At 36.5% G+C, this 19653-nt stretch overlaps 1 protein-coding gene and 1 long non-coding RNA gene across 5 annotated transcripts; one reads left to right on the forward strand and one right to left on the reverse strand.

The window, feature by feature from the left end:
• On the forward strand, nucleotides 1-584 carry LOC124293518. Its single transcript, XR_006903370.1, has 2 exons — nucleotides 1-56; nucleotides 426-584. It is a non-coding gene; the product is annotated as an uncharacterized LOC124293518 (long non-coding RNA).
• A 3642-nt stretch (nucleotides 585-4226) lies between these two features.
• On the reverse strand, nucleotides 4227-15306 carry LOC107222251 (mitochondrial basic amino acids transporter). Of its 4 annotated transcripts, XM_046734172.1 has the most exons (5): nucleotides 15140-15306; nucleotides 12073-12316; nucleotides 9621-11044; nucleotides 8961-9088; nucleotides 4227-7611 (listed from the first exon to the last, which is right to left on the reverse strand). In XM_046734172.1, exons 4-5 carry the CDS (start codon nucleotides 9072-9074, stop codon nucleotides 6511-6513), a joined length of 1215 nt encoding a protein of 404 aa, XP_046590128.1. In that variant the 5' UTR covers nucleotides 9075-9088; nucleotides 9621-11044; nucleotides 12073-12316; nucleotides 15140-15306; the 3' UTR covers nucleotides 4227-6510. The 4 variants fall into 4 exon arrangements, with proteins under 4 accessions (XP_046590128.1, XP_046590127.1, XP_015517013.1 ...); XM_046734171.1 differs by lacking the exon at nucleotides 9621-11044 and having other exon boundaries at nucleotides 12073-12311; XM_015661527.2 differs by lacking the exon at nucleotides 9621-11044.
• Between the last annotated feature and the right edge of the window lie 4347 nt (nucleotides 15307-19653).

Here is a 19653-nt window from a genome sequence, read left to right on the forward strand (position 1 = left end):
AAGAGTCTGAAGGGCAACTCTATGGACCAGGAATCGCTGATTAGCATATTAATGCGGTAAGTTGAAGAAAATTACGATTTTTTATGTACGAAAACTTTGACGCACGATTTCTCCGTTTTTCATTTTTACGCTTTTTCCTAATTGGCGGGAAAGATAGGGAAAAAACTAAACGTCCTATCGAAACGGGACAAATTGCATTGTACTCGGGATGAAATTCTCTTCTAGTTGAATCTAAAAAACTTTAAGAAAGTTAAGATTAACCCCCTTTTTAAACAATCTAAAGTGAATTCTTTTCCCAAGAAAAATTAATTTTTTTTTTAATTTGCGAAAAATTGTTGAATTATTCACTTTTTGTGGAATTTTCTTGATTTAACTAGAAGCTATACTATTGAGAAGTAAAAATTTTTTTGGTTTCTTTGTTTCAGATGGAAATTGCGACCTGCACCTTTCCCGCCGCACGACAAATGCATACCCGAGACGCCTCGGTGAAATGCTTGTACCAGGCATAATATGACATGTATCCTAATGAAAAAATTCGAGAAGACTGTTGAAATACATAACAATAAACCCTGAAAGTTTCGTTTCAATCGGATATTTCTTTCCTTCCCAAAAAAATCCTCGAAAAAACCGATTTTTTGAAGCCTCTAAAGCAGGCTCCCCCCTTAAGTAAAGTGTAAAGAACTTTCACATTCCAGATCCATATATCAGAAATGTGATGCTGTGGCGCCTGAACCGGTTATATGAGTAATTCTTGCTTACTCCGAATTATGGGTACTATATTTTTCAGTCTCTGGGGATTCCCGATAATGCGTCACATGGCTGACGAATCAACGATTTCACATTCCTTATAAGATTGAAAAATAAGAAGATTATTTCCGTGTAATACCGCTCTGTGGAACTTTAATAACAATTTTTTCGAAAATGTGTCACCTTCGAGATTACTGCAGACTGATCCGCGTTAGATTTTGCACTGTTAGACTTCATGCATGTAAAATAACAATCTATGTAATAATTACTACTTATGTATCGAACGCATTTTGGGTATAAAATCGCCTATTTTATTTCAATGACTGTCTGTTTTCGAAATATCGGAATTTTCTAATTTTATCCGGATAAGTGGTAGTTTTACCCATCTACTTGAAGACCAGATTGGTTTTTATGTTTCGACAACAATGTTACAGGGTCGATGATAGAGATCACGATGAGCGGCTGGATAAGAGAAAATGAGAGGAACTTGTATTGAGGTGTTGAATATTTAAATGTATGATTGACGTATTGTCAAAGATATGGAGAGCACAGTGAGAAGTTGCGCACGGAGAAGAAAAAAGGGAAGAGAGGTGAATTTAAATCTTGGCCGAATTAAAAATGTCTTAATTAAGAGTGAGCGTGTGGGGTAAAAATGCAAGGAATTGTCGTTATGCTGATGCGGTATGGAAACCGAGGCATTGACCTGAAGATAAGAAGAGGATGCAGGGTATAAGGTAGCTTCAAAAGTGTGGAAAAAGATTCAAGGTCTGGAGAACGTAGCAACAAGGTAAAACTTCATAATTTTTTCGAATTTTCAGATGATTTTTTTTCATATTGTAGATAAAATACTGTACTTTCAAATGTATATTATTATTGTTCAAGAAGATCAACTATGGAATTCAAAATTGTGATGAAATAAAATGTAAATTTTATTTGTGATTCGTAATTAGAGAAAAATAAAATAAAAATCACGTTTTTATTTGATATATTGTTTACAGATGATATGAAATACGAATTACATTTTTAATCGGTAATTAATTTCGGTTTAATCGCAACTTTTGCAAGTAGTAGATTATATCTTTGCTCAAATCAATTGCTACCTTCAAATTCTATACGACTGAGTGATTTGCATTTCATTTTGTCCCAATACCAAATTAATAATGTAATTTGTATTTTATTTCGCCTCAGTTACAATATACCCATAATATCTTAATCTTTTTCTTTCATCCAGCCTGCCTGACAAAAACGAGTATATTCGGGATGAAGCACAGAAATGTACTGTGTCCGACAAGTAAATTCACGGTTCTGGAATACGACTCGAAATCGCTAAACGGCTTAATTATCGCGATGCGATTTCATGACGTATTACACGTGCGGAGTCAAGTCAGTATTCGACACTCCTTTTTCAATCGTCAACAATTATAAGATTGGAAATAATTTTTTTTTCACTACTTTTAGACAGCGGCCATTTGAATACTCATCGATGTCCATTACATTTCAAATTACAATAAACATTTTCCATAATGTCGTACACTGTTAAAAATTTCTGCACGGAACTTCTTACACTGTATTAGAAGTTTTATTCGGATACGGAACAGTGAAATCACCATACACTTATTGTATATTCAATTTGCGAACACAATAAATTTACTACAAAATTTAGTGAAATAAAATTACTTTTTTGTGTTTTTCCTATAAATTTTAGTGAAATCAGAAATTTTCATTGTAAATTTCAGACAAATGCATAGTATAACAATTTACGTTGCTGCACTGAATTTTTAAATTTACATCTCTTTTGTACAGTAAATGTGTGGTAAATTTACAATCATTTTTAACAGTGTACAAACATTTGTAACAGATTAGAAGCCCTTAATACCCGAGGTTAAACTAACGGGTCACGTGGGTGATAGCCTATCAGAAACAGATTTAGTCACGTGGTAAAACGCGGGAAAGTTTGAATGCATGCGCCTTGTGAACAAATGCCACGTGATTCGTGAATTCCATTTAACTGTTATATATTGTAATACATTATATCAAGCTATCGAAGCGCCGATGTCGATTTCGTCCGATTCCAATCGACTGTTGCCGAGGATGCTAGTCAGCCATCCGGTTAGTATAGAGATCAGCGGCGAATTCCTAATTAAAAGTAAAAGTCAGACTCGTACTGTACAGGGTGAGTCACTTCACGTACCTAAAATGGGAGGGGCTTAATTCATGCGAAATCATGATTCATCCGGCTAATAAGATACGCTCGATTTATTGAAGTCCCTGAAGCGTCGTGGTATTGGTTGATGGTTCTTCAAATCATAACTATCGCCTCCGAATCAGCGCGATTAACTTCGCTGTTCATAGTTGGTGTAAATTTTCTCGCAATTTTCTCGTGAGCTCTTCTGATTGGATGAAGGGGCGTGACTTCGCCTCAAGTAAACTCTACCTATTCTACATATAAGAGACGTCAATGATAATTGGTAACGAATGTGGGGGAGGGATATAGAATATGGCGCATAGTGGGAGAAAATCTTTTTTTGCTGTAAAACGTATTGTACAAAATGGCGAAACCGGTGTAGTATTTCAAGTGTAAAGAGCCGACGTATTCACCTCTAGCTTCATCTACAAGGGTTTTTGGGGTCGGAAACTCTAAATTTGTGTCCAGATACTCGAATGAATTGATAACATAGGCCCGTGATGCCTCCCCCCCCCCCCCCCCCCCCCCCCCCCACAAATACACACACATACACACACACCGAAATATAATTTCGGTAGGTATTAAGTACGAATGTATGAAAAAAATATTTATAAAATTCTAAATATTCTGAAATTTTTTTTTTCCGTTTTCTTAATACTACTGGAGCCAACTTCCAATTTTTGTGTTAAATATAATTATTAATGATAGTGTTGATATTTGAATATTCATCTACCCTCACTAGCTGTTGCTTATAGCGATTTTAAGCATATTTAGAGCTGCGTAAGTACAAGAGAAAAAGATTGAGCAGGAGTTTTGAAAAAGGTATAAAAAGAGATAAGTCTTTTTGATTCATCAAGTTTCTCTTAAGTCCTGTTCAAAACTAACGCTGTTCATTTTATAGCTGAACATTCGGTATAATTTTTTTATTCATAAAAATTGTCAAGAAATTTGTAAATATGCGTATCTTGCATGAAAATAAATCTCGATGAGTTGTAAACAAACTAGTGGTATGTTTTTATTCAACGTACCCAAGTACCTAAAAAAAAAAAGCGTTCTTGAGGCGAAAATTTAAATTTATATTTCACAAGACTGTGTAATTCGGCAACTTATGGGAATTATCAGCAATTCAGTAACATACAAGGTAACCCGGGGCACGACGTACCTCCAAAAAGATTTACCTTTTTTTTATCTAACATTGAAATGACTTTTTTAAAAACGATATTGTAGATAAGGGCCACTTGCTCCGGAATATACATTTTTTTTTTTGTCATACATATTAATAAATAATCAATGATGTGATCAATACCCCGTAGATCTATTAAAAAGAATTCGAGAATAATCAAAATGCTTACAAATCCACGTTATTACGGATATTCGAAAAACCTATCCATTTTTTCTTGTTTTTCAAATTTCACACATATGACAAATACATATGTAGGAAAATGACTACTATAAATTACGAAAGTGTAATTATATGAATATAAAAATGACAGTTCTTTAGTATAACTATTTTTCTGGCCAAATCATGCAATGGAATTATGTAGCGCCGAATGGAAAAAAGAGTATTAGGACAACGTATGGTATTTACAGGAACAGTTTCATCAATTTTTTTAGAGCTAATGGTTTGTTATAAATAATTGATAATATAATCCAAATCTAATTTTATCGAAGTATATTTTACCCTGTATCCGTCAATTTTAACTTCAAACATGACCATTGAAATGAGTAAGCTAAAAAACATACTGAGAGAACATGATGAAAGTTAGCAAACTGCCATTGAGTGACTGCGCATACGTAAGGTAATTCTAATCTATTGGTCAGGGAGATCATACCGCGACAATATTTTCGTCTGTAGTATGTAAAACTTACTTATTCGAAAGGGTGCACGTGCCAAAAAAACACTAGAGCGAAAAATAGGAGCGCTTCAGTTGTGCGAATGTGCCAACGTCGTTTCATCGCACTTTTCGGAAATAAGGCATTTTTATACGCACGCTCCACAGACTTCGAAAGTTTATCTTGACAATGATGTACAAGTTTCTACACTCTACAGTTCAATTAAATATAACATTTTTTTCGAATCAACAACTTTTTTGCCAGACTTACCCAATCCCACCCTCACGGAAAAAACCCTCGACTTGGGTGTAAATCCGTACCCTCAACTTTTTTCTTACGGGGATTTAGCATTATCTATGAGCTGAGGGTACGAATTTACACCAAAGTTGAGGGTTTTTTTTCCGTGAGCGTGATTGTAAGAATTAAATAAAAAAGAACATTCCCAACAAAATTGATTTGAAAATCTATAAAAATTCACAGACACTGCTTCCGAGTAGTGTCTAAAATGTGGTAAATTATGCGCGATATCCAAGAGGGTTTAAAAAATGTGTAGTAAAAAGTACTTGACTGGAAATCTTTTGATTCTCATACCAATAAATTAGACTATAATTCCGCAAACTGATTTACGTGGAGTTTAATTATGAGAAATACAATAAACTTTCAAAGTATTCCAGGTTACGTTCCAATGCAAATCAGCTTCCGAAGAGTATAACCATAACAGAAAGAGTAAGTGTGAAAAGACTACTTATTTAAATAATGTGAGAACATTTATTACGTAACAAATGTGCGCGTATATTTATATACAGCGATGATCTATACACAATAATCATCATACATACACATACCGAGAGGAAACGGTGAAATTTAGTAGAACGCGTCCAATTGTGCATGCGCGAGCCTTGTCATCTATTCATGCAGGCTGGCAATCTCAAGTTTCACTTGTCATAGACAGCTTATGGAAGGTCTGTTGACAATACGATTTTTTCAGGATGAGTAGCTTTCATACGATTGATGTAATGATATTACGGAAGGTTTGGCAAATTTTCATTGTTTACTGGCCGATGATGACTGATGCGAATCATCGTAACAACATGAATTCCAATTTGCCATCTGACGTGGGACGGTTTGCATCTCATGCTCTCTTATTGCTGCGGTACAATTTCACCGACCAATAGAATTTCATTATTTTGCGCATGTGCAGTTGGCCACTCAGCCTCATTGGATTCACCGTTTCCTCTGATAAGACTAGCTACAATTATTATGAGATTTCATTTTAATAGCTCACACAATTGTACTTTTTTATTACATGCATTCTACGATAAATGAGCAGTATTGCTCGGGTGCTAGTTCAATTAAGATTGTAAAAATCACAAAAAATTGATCACATTTCATAACACATATTCTATTTACAACTATCGATACTTTTATTCACCAGTATTATTGTCTTATATTACACCTAGACGCTTCTTTTCTGAAGGTCTTGATCCACCAACAATGAATCTCCAAACTGAGACGAAGAGGTTCTAGTCACGTCGGTTACACAGCCACGTATGGAATCTGATAACTGACAAACGTAACACTGCAGCTGATGCCCAGCTGCTGTAACGAAGAATTCTTTTGAGTGCAATTAGTATCGACGATAGTGGTTTTTCAGCTCTGCCTGTGAAAACTGTTGTTTGCGCTTTGTAAGGGTTTATACTTGATAAACGTGCACACTGTCAATATAAGATCGTGCAGCGCCAGGATCAAGAGTTCCCCTTAAGTTCGCCAAAGGACGTGTTAAACTGATCGACGACGAGCACGAGCTCGGGGACACTTTTGGGAATCGACGCTACATGAGGTTCATCCTTCTTCTTAGACATCGATTCGTGCTGTTCACCTTCGTCTTCGATTTCAGACACGAGATGGGGATCCTTCTCTTTCAACATTTTTACCTCTGGCCCCGTGTTGAGTGCTTTTTTGTATTCCATGGAGTCGTGTGTGACCGACGAAGCCAACGAAGCGGCTAGTGCATGGTTAAGTCCAAAGGTGGACATGGTCGAGTAGGACCTGGCTTGATGTGCATCCGTTAAAACGTTCGTCATGGCCGTGTGCCATTGCCTGAGCAAGCCAGCGTCCTGTTTTTGGACTCTATGAGGTTCTTTGCAGACGACTGCAGGCTGGGTCTGAACCTCTGGTGCCTGGGCGGGTGCGTTGCCTAGAAGTCGAAAGGCCCATGTGACGACTGTGAAGGTCGCCGCGTTGGTTGGAAAGGCCCTTATTATGGTGGAGTTCAAGCCTTTGAACAAACAAGCGTAACCTTCGGCGCTGACCGATTGACGAAGACAATCCAACGCCCCGGAGTATCTGCCGGTTACCTCAGCCTGCAACCGAGACTTTATTACATCGACGGGATAAGTGACTATCCAGGAAGCTGTGCCGGCCAGTCCACCGGCCATCAGCATATTGAAGGTTGATATTGGGGCAGGTGAGCTAGATCTGGTCAACGCTTCGTAGGTAAAGAAGTATATGCCGTAGCCAGGAGCTTCCCTGAGGAACGTCACGCCCAAGCCCTTGAATATTCCACGGAAACCTTCGTTGCGATATATGTGTCTCAAGCAGTGAACAGGCCCGGAAAATTGGGGTCCGTTGCCGGTTTGGAGCTGCAAACGAGTCTTGGCCAATTCCATCGAACTGCACACTGGACTTTGAGCGATCCCAGCCATTGCACCCGCTATAAAGTGCGAGTACAGTGACTCCGGCTCAGACAACTGTCGCTGGGTATTTCCGTAAACCCCGAAAACTATCGCATTTACGAACGCTACGCCGACCATCGGAGATGACATTCCACGGTAAAGACCAGCCACCTATGGACCAGATCCGGACACATCTTTCAATTCAAGTTAAAGTGGTGAAATTTTGTTGATAACAGATAAGGGGCCATCCATAAATTACGTCACACGTTAATGGGGAGGGGGAGGGGGGAGGGTATCACCGTAATGTAACATAGTGTGACAAGGGACGGGGGGGCGGGGTCAAAAGCTTTGTGACGTCACATGTCAAAATTTAAAATACTGAAACACAAAATTTATATGTGAGTAAAAAATTTTTTAAATTTTCGAATTTGATCGATATTTTTATTAATAATCAATGAAAATGAAGTGCCTGATTTAATAGTAATAGCCGATATAAAGGAGCGGGTCCAAAGTCCATGGACACAAGATGATTAAGTTTTTTTATCTTTAATTAACATAATTAGTAGCTTTTTGTTTCTTAACTAGTCGTTTTTTCTTTCCGTTATCATAAATACTTGACTCTATGTTGATTTTATTAAAGATTATTTTAAAAAAATAAGAAAAAAAAATGAAAATAACTGTTTTCTTTTGATTATTTTGAAATACATGCATAAGTTTGAAGAATTTGTGACCGCACATCAGGGGGTAGGGGGTTCTAAAAATGTGACAACCTGTGACAAGGACGGGGGGAGAGGTTTAAAAGTTCTAAAATTCGTGTGACGTAATTTATGGATGGCTCCTAAACGTCGAGTAACATGGCCTGAACCTAATTCTAATGTCTTGATGTTTTTGGCCCGTTGGCGGATCGTTTTTGTATATCTACACTGTAAAAAAATGCGGTGTGAACTTCGATGGAATATAATTTCGTGTCAATCTAAGACTACCTGACATTGATCTAACTCTATTTGCTGTAAACGTAATACCATCTGATGTTGAATTTTCGAATTATGCGACGACCAAAATTGTTTTGTGGTAGTCCGCAACGGGAAATTTTGACTAATTCAAACAACACTATTTTTTACAGTGTGACGAAAAATTCGTTAGTCAACAATTGGTTAGACATTCGCATTGATCGTCTTGAAATTCAATTGTCTGCAAGAGATTGCTCTATTGGTTTGAATAGTAGAAGCCACTTGAATCAAGATAGCGAGTGAATATTTCTTAGGCCAAAGAAGATTCCATAACTAATAACTGTAAACAAAACGGAACAGAAACTATAAACTGTGATAATAATTCATTGAACCGAATGACATAAGTATTTGCATTAGATAGAAAGAGCAAATTCGCAACTTTCAAAACTTCGAAAAACTTCACCAGGTTGATAATTGATTTGTCATTATTGTCAAGATGAATGTTTTGACAGTGATTTGAGTGAACAAGAAATGCGTGAATAAATATTGTCAACATCATGATGTGGTTACCGAGTCTCGAGCCACGATAGTACGAAAGCAATTCCATGTTCCGGTATATTTCGGATTTCGGAAGTCTTGCGTCTGTATGTGTACCTTGATGGTATCCAGAGGATGTCCCACCATAACACCGGCGCACCCTGAAAGAGCAAAAAAAAAAAAATGGCCAATTAATCATATACAAATTCACACTGTTTCCAGCGTGCCTCGTTCGCTCTGATAGAAACTTTTTTCGAATCAGAAAACCATTTCGCTATTTTTAATCAAATATGTTCAGCATATGTAACGGGTCAGAGTTTTGCGCAGTAATCGAAAACCGTGGTTATGGAATAATATCGACGCATACCTCACTATCCGCGATCATTTTTATCCGGTCTTTAAGATAGCAGAAAACCGAGTAATCACGTCTTTGAGATAACCTTTGCACGCTTTTACGGCATGAATGAATACGAAGATGTATCTACTACGAGTGTGACGTGATGGTGATATTTCGAAACGATTGCGAAAAAAAAAAAACAGAGGAAGAAAGAAGCTGCGTTGAATTTTATTAGGGAGATCATTCCCAAAATGCTATTCCACTTGCGCTGGATACTAAAAATTACCGACCCCTTCCAGTTCCTCAGCAACTGTACATTAGTTGAAAGCTGAAGCATATAATACGATTTAACCTACGAATATGCTTCGCTTACACCGTCACAACGATTTAGCCTCATTGCAAAGTGTAATTTTGCCACTCGAAACTTGTAATAGGGTGGTTTCGAGCGTGATGGCAAAGTTCAGGTTTCGATTGAGGGACCCACGATTGAGGGTTCAAAAAATATAATTAGCTCCGCAAGTGATCACGCAGTTATTGATTCTGGTGTCAAACTGCGTAGTCTGCTCGCTGCACACAAGCACCTAAGTGTAAAGCTTTGAAGCGATAAGCGTGAAACCACAATCTGTTGTTGTTGAGTTTCATATGTTCCGAAAAAACGGTGTAACAGCAATTCATCGGGATATTTTATCTGGCGCTAATCGGAGGTAAACAATGAAAATAAGTAATCACCCATAGTCTCCAAGTACATTTTACAGTTTCTCTTTATTACGCGAATATGTCTTATCTGCAGTTCTAAAATAATATTGCAAAGTTCTTGCCATTAATTGGGCATGGTTCTCGGATAACGCATGACAATTTTAATAGATTTGATGTCGCATGGAATTGAAAAAACGGATATGGATGATGAAGACAGATCAAGTGCACGAAGTCGGCTGTGTTTGGTACAGGAAAAAAACTGAACGCGTCGACCAATTTGGGCCTTTTATTTCTTATACTCTGCAAGCGATCGGTTTCAGAAATTATCTGCCGTCATAATTCCCCGACCCTGATGGCTTATTGTCAGAGAGCTTCAGTTACCGCAGTCTGTACGTAAATAAATGAGTAGCTACCAAAGTCAAAATAAATAATATAGCACGTGCTACGTTTTGTTATAGCAGTTCCTATCTTATACACACGCTTTTTGGCCTTTGACATTGCGGATTCTATCGTCACGAGGCTGAAGTTGTCATGCGAAAAAATACGCAATTACGGCCAATAATTATACCGACAATAGGATGGGCTGATATTGCGTGGAACATTTGAGATAAGGTTACAGTTTCGGTGCATGTGCGATATGAGGCTGTATGTCGAGCTCTTTACATTATGGAAATTGAAAAAGATTGATCGCTACAGATGCAAAATAATATGCACAAGGTAAATTTCAAGTGTATAATATACCTGCTCGGCGGCGTTATTGAAATGTATCGTTCGAAGTCAATTACCGAAAAATGCCCATCGACTATTGCAGCGGTTCAATTCGTGAATATTAAACGAGGTGAAGGGGAAGATACAATCGAATGCGAAAAAATAAGGAGTTCTTGTGATATTTTTGGAAAAACTGTACGTGTAAATGAAATTTGGTTTTAATGTACTAAAAGTACATCATTTCGTGTATTTTTGGAAGGAAAAACCGTAGGATGAGTTCATTTTTATGCCCTTCAAAGTTGGGCAGCTGAAGCAAAGCCATAAAGAAAAAGCTCAGAGATCTGTTGGTTGACACCTTTCTGAGAAAAAGATTGACCTGAAATCAACAAATGAAAAATATTTTTAAAATACGAGTTCCAGGCTTTTAAGTGAAAGTTCGTTTGTTTTAAGTAAAAAATGAACTGACATTATACGTAAAAATGGAATTTTATAAGTTTAGAGTTGCGTAATTTTTTTAAATCTTCCGAAATGCAAAATTCCGGGACTTACAAACAGAGCCTGGGACCTTCATTTTAATTATCCTTTTCGTAATTTCAGTTCAACTATTTCGGTTTTGATGGCTTCTGCTTCAGATACAGAGGGTACTTTCAAAGATATTGGTTGGCCAGAAATCTGTGCTTTTCATGAATTCTGTTACAGGACAGTCATAAATTGAATGTCCATAGAATTATTATGTTCGAAAGTTACGAAAGTCTTTTCAGAACTCTCCAAAGAAAACGATAAATTTTGAATTTATAAACAACAGCTTCGTTTCATATCACCTCCAAATGATTAAAAATCTAATTGATTCGGTCGACTTCACTCTACGTCGTCTGATTTTATCGAGAAGACTTTTTTTCTCCAAATTCAGTGGAACACATATTTCTGTTATGTTGGCGCCGTTAAATATTTAATTTTGCCACATTGCTTTGGTATTGATTATCATCAAGAAATGGCGATATTGAAATGACTGCTGGAGAAAAAAACATCTGTTCCTACGTTCAACGTTGTAAGAAATAGTGTTCCAAATAAAATGAGCCATCGTAGAGTGAAATCGAAAGAATATACCAGATTTTTACCCAGTTTGAAGCGATTTAGAATGTGGGATTGATATTTAACCCAGATATCACACGACCATCTTTGGGCATCATTAAGCCATCTTGAGCCTAATGTCAGTCAACGACGACTTTGTGCTACTTGAAAAGCTCACATTTATAATTCTTAGTTCTCGCTACTTTTTTGCGTATAAAGAGATCTTCGAAACTCATGAATATATCACATTTCTGGCTTCTATTGTGCCCTCCGTCTCCCCTTCTATCTTCTGGTTGTAGCAATTTCAAAAAATCTTCATTTTTCTAAACTCACCTCCCAGGCAGCCAGCTGCAAAATCGAAAGCCATTCTTGTTGCGAAATTTTTCCACCTTTTGTATTTCCTTGTTTAAACCAATAGCCCGTTTTCTCAGCAGTCATTTGAAACGTGAATTCCTCGCCGGGGTCTTCAGGCATTTGCAAGTCGCGTGCTGGCTAGCGGCGTGAGCTTTTACCGTTATGGTCGAAAGCTCGATCTCCATGAAACATCGAGGATGGCTTTGCTGCATTCGAAACTGAACTAAAACCAATAATAACGTCACAATCGCAATCCATTGGCATCCTGTTAAAAAGCTAATTGTGACAAAAAAATTTCAGTTCATTCTGTTCACTGTATGTTATAAAAAAACTGTTGTCGAATGACGAATTCGTCACAACGTTACCCCGATTCAGCTTCCTAATTTGTTTATCACGGAGGATATTAATCGCATGTTCGGCTTGATGTGAGATTACGCTGGGTTCTTATATTGCGGAGCATCTAGAAGATTTTTTTCAATACATACTTGAGCATAGCTGTTTCTTATTTTTAGAAACAAGTCGTTCTCATAATATTATGTTATGTGTAATCGTTAAACCATTCTGATAACGGTGCTCAACAGTTGCTGGATAATTCATATCCACATAATCATAATGTTGCGAATTGCTCAATCTTTTAACCATTAGGGGAAGTTCCAATTCCGATACATGCTGTACATGACCGCTAAGGATTACACACAGCTTTGTCCACGAATGACTACGTACATCGGAACGAGATAAGTTCGTTAGAAAAGTCATTTTTCGTTCATGGTATAAACTTTATGAACTTGCAGAACCGTTAAAAACGAATATGGGGGCGTGGCTAAGCAATAAATATGGCGCCGAGACCTCGGTTATCAGCAAACAGTTTTAGGTAAATCCTGCGAGTAAAGAAGTAGAGTCAGCTTTTGGCAAGCTCTGAGGCATTAGTTGTCTCACATGGAATCAATAGTCCTAAAAAAAATACGACAATACGGGTGTTTCAAAATGAAAACAGGCTCGCATTCGGAGTAATTTTCATCCCTAATTACGGGTGACTATTTCCCCTTACATATCTTATATCGGAGAAGGAAAGAGATGAGTTTACATTGAATTTCCTTTGCAATCCAGTGATATCCGTGTGAAACTTTTTGTAAATTGTACACAGTAAATTCCCAAGTACTGCATTATGCGTTGTCTGCTAAATTTTAATGCGCGCGCGCAACAATCCAAGAGCGGCTATTTTCCAGGGCGACCAACCGTCATAAATTGTGTGTAACCTCAAAAACTTTGATAGTTGTGAATTGAGCACAAATGCTACCAACAGCTGTGAAAATTTTTGAGGTTACGTACGTCGCGGTGATTGGTCACCCTGGCAAACAGCCGTTCTCGGATTGTCGCGCATGCGTATTAAGCTTTAGCAGACGACAGACCATGCAGTCGTTAGAAATTCACTCTGTATATGAAAATTTCCGCACAAACGTATCCTTTCTCAATCCGTATTGTTGTTGTTATTATTATTAAGTTTACTATTACGATCGTTTTCTCTGTTGCCCGCGTATTCTGTATCTATAACTCGTGACATTTGACTCTCGGACTTCGTTCTTAATTTAAATATGTACGTACATGTATGCAATACGCCTGTACAATATACAATTTACATCATTATTTTGTTTTCTCGCCCTCTGTACAATGTGCAATTCTGCACTAGGGGACCATGACCTAGAGTTTGATAAACTTCTAATCTTTCCACCTATTTCAGCTATCAATTTACCTATGTTGCTTTGATTGTTTGATCGAAAGTTTGACAGTTAGGATTCGTTGTCGACGCTACGTAATCTGTAAGGTTACCTGAGTCAAATTCAAGCGGCACAGTAAAAGTATATGCGGAAAGAAACCATTATTTCACGATCGGTTAAATTTTTGTTAGGCATTTCTAGTTATTTTGGCACCACGTATAAATTCAGATTTCCGTCAAGCTTTGCTGGCGATTCAGTTACGCCAACATATTCATTTCTGTATTAATTATTATAAGTTTCAACGCGTCAATGTTACGTGCTATAGTTATTTTAACACGATACAAACAACGTAATCTTCACGTCACAATAGAACGTTATTCACGAGACGTTAACTATTCTCGGCATATCTAAATGACTCGATGAATTGTACTGTTTATTGATGCATCAAGAATTGCGCGTGTGTTAGCTTCAAATGATTCTCAAACGAGATATATGCATTTTATTTACAATATTTCGGTTTTACGATAAAAATTTTTCATCCGTATAATGAAGCTTTGAATTGCACAAGTTGGAATAAATTATTGCAAACTGCTTTGAGGTTTGCAAAATCAGATAAATTTGTAGAATTTCAGTTACTCTGGGACAATTTTCAGGGGTGGCTGTAACACACGGAACTAGTATAAAAGAGATTGAAGATTACAGTTGTATTTTTCTATTATCATAATAAATGATGTGTGAGAACTCAGAGTCTTCTCATTTGTAAGCATTTCTCTTTATTCGAAGAAAAATCTATAGACGAGCTAATATTTCTTGAACGGTAACTGACAATTGTTACAAGAAAGACATTTCAGAAAGCATCCTAGAAAATTTAGTCTGCGGGTCGAGTAAAATTTTATTTGACAGTGAATCTAATTAAATAAAATCATGTTCCTTCGCGAGAAATAAATGATTAACAGTTAAATTCGCATTCGAATGAAGTTTGTTCAAAAGAAACTTCGACACTCTTCGAGAAGACGTTAAGATCGTTTTAATTGACTTCCAATCGAAACTCGCAGATCGTTAGTTTGCGTTCTCGTTGTATTAAACAATTAGTAAGATAAGAATTGGCACATTGCTGCGTCAGAACATTTCTCAACCGGAAGGCGAGTTTGAGGCTTAAATCTTTTAAACTTCAGGACAACGACGACAGACAACGAATGCCTCGAGCAATCGTCAACCCCGTTGAAATGAGCGCACAGACTTATCGTTTAACCCTTTACCAATCGTGAGGGATGTTTCGATCGATCTTCACGACACTAATTGGTATGGAGCACAACCGATTCTTGACTTACCACTCGAAACAGCATCACGACATTTTCGTTAACGCGAAAAGACTGCTGGATGTGACGAAGTGATCCGTGGTCGAAAATTTTTCAAATCCCGAGTAGATTTGACACGGGGGACACTTTGCCTTCACGATCGCGGCAAGTACTGCTCTGGCCCGTGGCTACTTGTGATGTAAATTACAGCTTTCAACACGGGTGCAAAGGTCAGGGAGGTTTATCTGTGAGAACGATAATACCGCTGTATGTCGTTAACGTTAAATTTGCGAACAGTCTTTAAGGAGGCATGTTATCAAATCCGAGATATCGCGAGTTCGCCAAGTGTGGAAATGGAAAGTCGGTACGTCGTGTGTAGTTTTGATGTAAAAGGGTTAATCGGTCTCTTCGAGAATTGATGAGCGAGATTGTACGTCTGTTTACGTTTTGATTATTGTGTAAATACGCAAATCCCGTCATTTGGAACAGCTTTCACTGGATAGATCTGTAAAGCGTTGCGCAGCCTGTATATGTATGCACGTATCAATGCGAGATTTTTCATTATTTCTTTTTCTCTCTCGAATTGATAAAAATACAATTTTATACATATGCGGGAGAAGTGATTTTTAGGAACGAAGTATCACCCCTCGTATTCTACGTACACCGCGTGTGTATACCTATTTATATCGGTTGTCTGCCGTATACTTACTTGACGATTATAAAAACTTACACGCGTTGTAATAACTCTTCATCCGCAACCTATCGTTACCCTAATTTAATGCGCCGTATGATAGTAGATAATTATTTTTGACGTTCAATTTATTTAAAGCCGTAACATATATATTTCGAAATATCGTTCCCGATATATACCGGAGTATACGATCAAATTTCTTTTCGCTTTTTATCGAACAAGCAATATACGGACGAGAGATAATTATAACACCTCAAATTCAGTTTAACGAAAAAACATGTTCTTCAATATTTAATTAAATATTCCAATTACACGATCCACCTTAATATCTCTTCCAAATGAAGAACAGCTTCCGTGCCGAACCGGAGAATTTTTTTTCTTATAAAGAAGCCAGCCAAATTGCTTTTGCTTTTGCATATTGAAGTGAAATACTTGTTCGATTTGAGTAAAATAATTAAAATAATCCGTGCACATAATTGAACGATTTGCTTTTGATAACGTCGATTTTTAACAAATGTTACCAGAATTTCCCAAAACTTTTATTTTATTCGAGTATAAATATTCGTCGACGATTATTGTGAGACAAATTTGTTGGAATATTTGAATAAAAAATTATATCAGTACCATCGCCCTTGAAATCGGCGCTTGAAATTACCGAGGAGTCGGAAGGTTGTCGCAGACTCGAAGATAATAAGATGTCGGATTACAGCTGCGACGAAAGAATTCAAAAATTTTTTTCATTCAAGTGTATAATTATGTTTAAAATATATTTGCATGTGTAGGTACTCTCACATCAGTCGCGCGCACATTCGTTAGAATATATAAATAAGTTTACATCGAGCAAACAGATGAGAAAAACAAAAAGGATGAGGAAAAAAAAAATGCAGGAAGAAACACACTATGGCAAAGGCTGCTCGCGAAGTTATCAGTATTTGCGGAAATCATTACGTAAATTTTTACCGAACAAGAGATGCGTTAAAAGCGTATTTCAGCGTTTCACAAGTAAATCAAATTTTTTCATCGATTGTATTATGTATATAATTAGCTATAACAGATATTAGAAACATTTGATCAATGATATCTAATAAATACTTATATTTCGTGATCCTATCAGTTTAAATTCTTCTTCATTTACACATACTTTTGGACGCACTATTTACTGTTCACAGTTTATTGTCGAAATATTAACCGTAATATTCGGGATTGAGAAGAAAAGTAATCTGTCACTCGCCGAATTGAAAATTGAAGATGTGATGAACCCAATTTCTAATGGCATCGGTTAAACCGGCATATAAAACAGCAATTATCAATCAAGTCAGTAGATGATCATTGAAACGAAAAGAATATTAAACACGGTCCGTTTCATCGAGCGTGTGATAACGATTATGAAACATATAACATGTATTTCGACATTGTGAAATATATTTAGATCGATATGTCAATTTATGTTTACGAATATTAGTGTATATACAGTAGTGTAGTAGTGTACATAGATAAAATCTATTTAAAAATCACTAATTGACATGTGCGGAGTAATAATCAGATTTGTTTAACGAACATAAAAAAATGTAAAAAAAGACAAAAAAAAAAAAAAACAATTTACATCGATAAATTTATTTACGATCACGTTATGTACAAATAAATCGAAATCGAAAAAATTCACATCGAGTGAGTAACGAGCACTTTTATGCAAAACAGTGAAATAAAAATAAACCTGCTAATTATCATTTTACGATGGAATTTTCTGCAGCTGTATTTTTCGTAACGCAAACTCTTTTGCAATAAAACAGTGAAGGTAAAAACAGAATTTATGATGCCGATTAAATATTATTGAAAGTTGTCGTGACGTCGTTTTTCATTGCTGTTGTTTCAAGTAATTCAAAATAAGTGATACTCGACTGTGACTCATTACAAGCACCGAAGGGGGTGTAACGATAATCTCCGGCTTGGATGATATTTTGCAAAAATTTCTTAGCAAGATTAAATTAGGCTGAAGAAAAAATCAAATCACTAGAGACCGGGTTATGTGCACCTTAAAAAGCTCGAAATATTCACGAAAATATGCACGAAAAGTGTCAAAATATGCAATATTAAATAATTAAGAAATGGTAACTTTTGTTTATTTTTTTTTTAATTCGAAATCAGGATGCAATTAGTAAGTATATTCAATAATTAACCATTATTTAAGATTTCGTTACTTCCATTAACGTAACCGCTCAGATACTGTTATAAATGGTCGGTAAGATTGTATCTTCGGGAACTCAAAATATTTTTCAGAGTGGAACAGAAACGTTCCACATCCACTGAAATAACTGGACACTATTTGAATTTTCGTGCTATGTTAGCACTTATTATTTGTGGCTAAAGTTAACCCGTTCCGTTATTAAAATTACCGATCTGACCCAAAGGTTTAAAGCCTGGGTTATTGTTCAAAATGTTTTCAAACTTTCCTTCAAGTTTACGCGGAAATACATCTGGCAATGCGGAATTCATTTGGCGGATTTTATTCATTAACGAAATAAAATCGGTCAACGCCAAAAGTTGAGTTTCAAGCTTTTTCATACTCGCAGCTGTGTATTTATATTAATTATTTTTTTTTTTATATAATAGAATCGTTAAATGCTTTGTAAATATAGTTAGCAAAAATATGTATCGTGATTAGATTTTTAAATTATGGGCTTAATATGGAAATGCATATAATCCGCTCTCTGCAAATCACATCGCACGATCGTGTTAACTTAAATTACCGCATAGTTGCCGATCACTGCTGGATGCAATCGCAAAGGTCATCGTTGAAACGTGTATGCTGATTGTGGGCGTTAAGTGATAACCAATTCTGGTTCGATTTCATTTGACTACGCAAGTTCGGGTTACATATTTCACAGTTTCTTCCTCTTGCAATTAGCTATTTGTGTACTCAAAAATTCCATCAATATTCTGCAGAAGGACCGAATCAATAAAAAATTTACCTCAGTCACGCAAATAATTCTTCAAGATAATCCGTTTCTAAGGCATCTGGACGGTTGTCCTTTATCCAGCTGATAGTAAACTGAGAGAAATTTTTAGTTCAGGTTACCGCTCAGTCCTTAATTATTTTCATTTTTAACCAAAATCGAAAAATATAGTTCTAGGTAGAAAATGAAAATTAGTTTCCTAGCTGTTACCGGGAAGTCTAGTATCCGTTACTATTCTTTCTCATTACGATCACTGTTACTGTATTTTCTTGTAACTGTTGCTAAAATTTAATTCTCGTGCAACGATAAATTGACGTTAAAGCCTTGTTCAACTAAAAAAGTAGAGTAAGCCTCACAAACTGATTTTGCGTTGCAATTACCAAAAAAGGATCGACAATAGCGCAAAATGGTTACGCGTACCTCGTTTTTCGCAATTCCAACAATATTCATACAGTTTTTTTAACGATACCTGTTTTACTGAATTTTTCTAGTTACTATAACAAATGAAATTTTTTTCAGTGTAGCCGTTATTTTTTCAACAAAAATAATTGACACACCAAAATTGTGCTGAAACGTGCAGATTTTCTTTAAATTTGCCACACCATACATCACGGAGTATCGATATGAATGCCATCGGTAAAATCGAATCAGTTCCGTGTAAATTTAGACCAAGTCTTTCTACACTCTACCAACACTTGCTTAGAATAAATAATTTATCTGCAGCATCCGAAAACTTGAACTACGGTACAAAATATAAATATTTCTATTTGGGTATGAATTATTTTTTGGTCATTCTTTGGGCGTATGGAACAACTAATTGTAAATCATTTTTGAATGCGTAGTAAGTAAAGCTGTTGCTTTTCGAACGAATGAGTGCCCTAGGAGACATAAATTAATAACCT

This window comes from Neodiprion lecontei, chromosome 3, assembly GCF_021901455.1.
Source record: "Neodiprion lecontei isolate iyNeoLeco1 chromosome 3, iyNeoLeco1.1, whole genome shotgun sequence".
NCBI classification, from domain to species: domain Eukaryota; kingdom Metazoa; phylum Arthropoda; class Insecta; order Hymenoptera; family Diprionidae; genus Neodiprion; species Neodiprion lecontei.

Excerpts from the sequence above, each read along its gene's own strand:
- LOC107222251 (XM_046734171.1), bottom strand. The coding sequence starts at position 12,106 with ATGGCTTTCGATTTTGCAGCTGGCTGCCTGGGAG. Across the intron at positions 9,089-12,072 it reads TGCAGCTGGCTGCCTGGGAG|GGTGCGCCGGTGTTATGGTG; the intron begins GTGAGTTTAGAA and ends TTGCTCTTTCAG. Across the intron at positions 7,612-8,960 it reads CTATCGTGGCTCGAGACTCG|GTGGCTGGTCTTTACCGTGG; the intron begins GTAACCACATCA and ends TCTGGTCCATAG.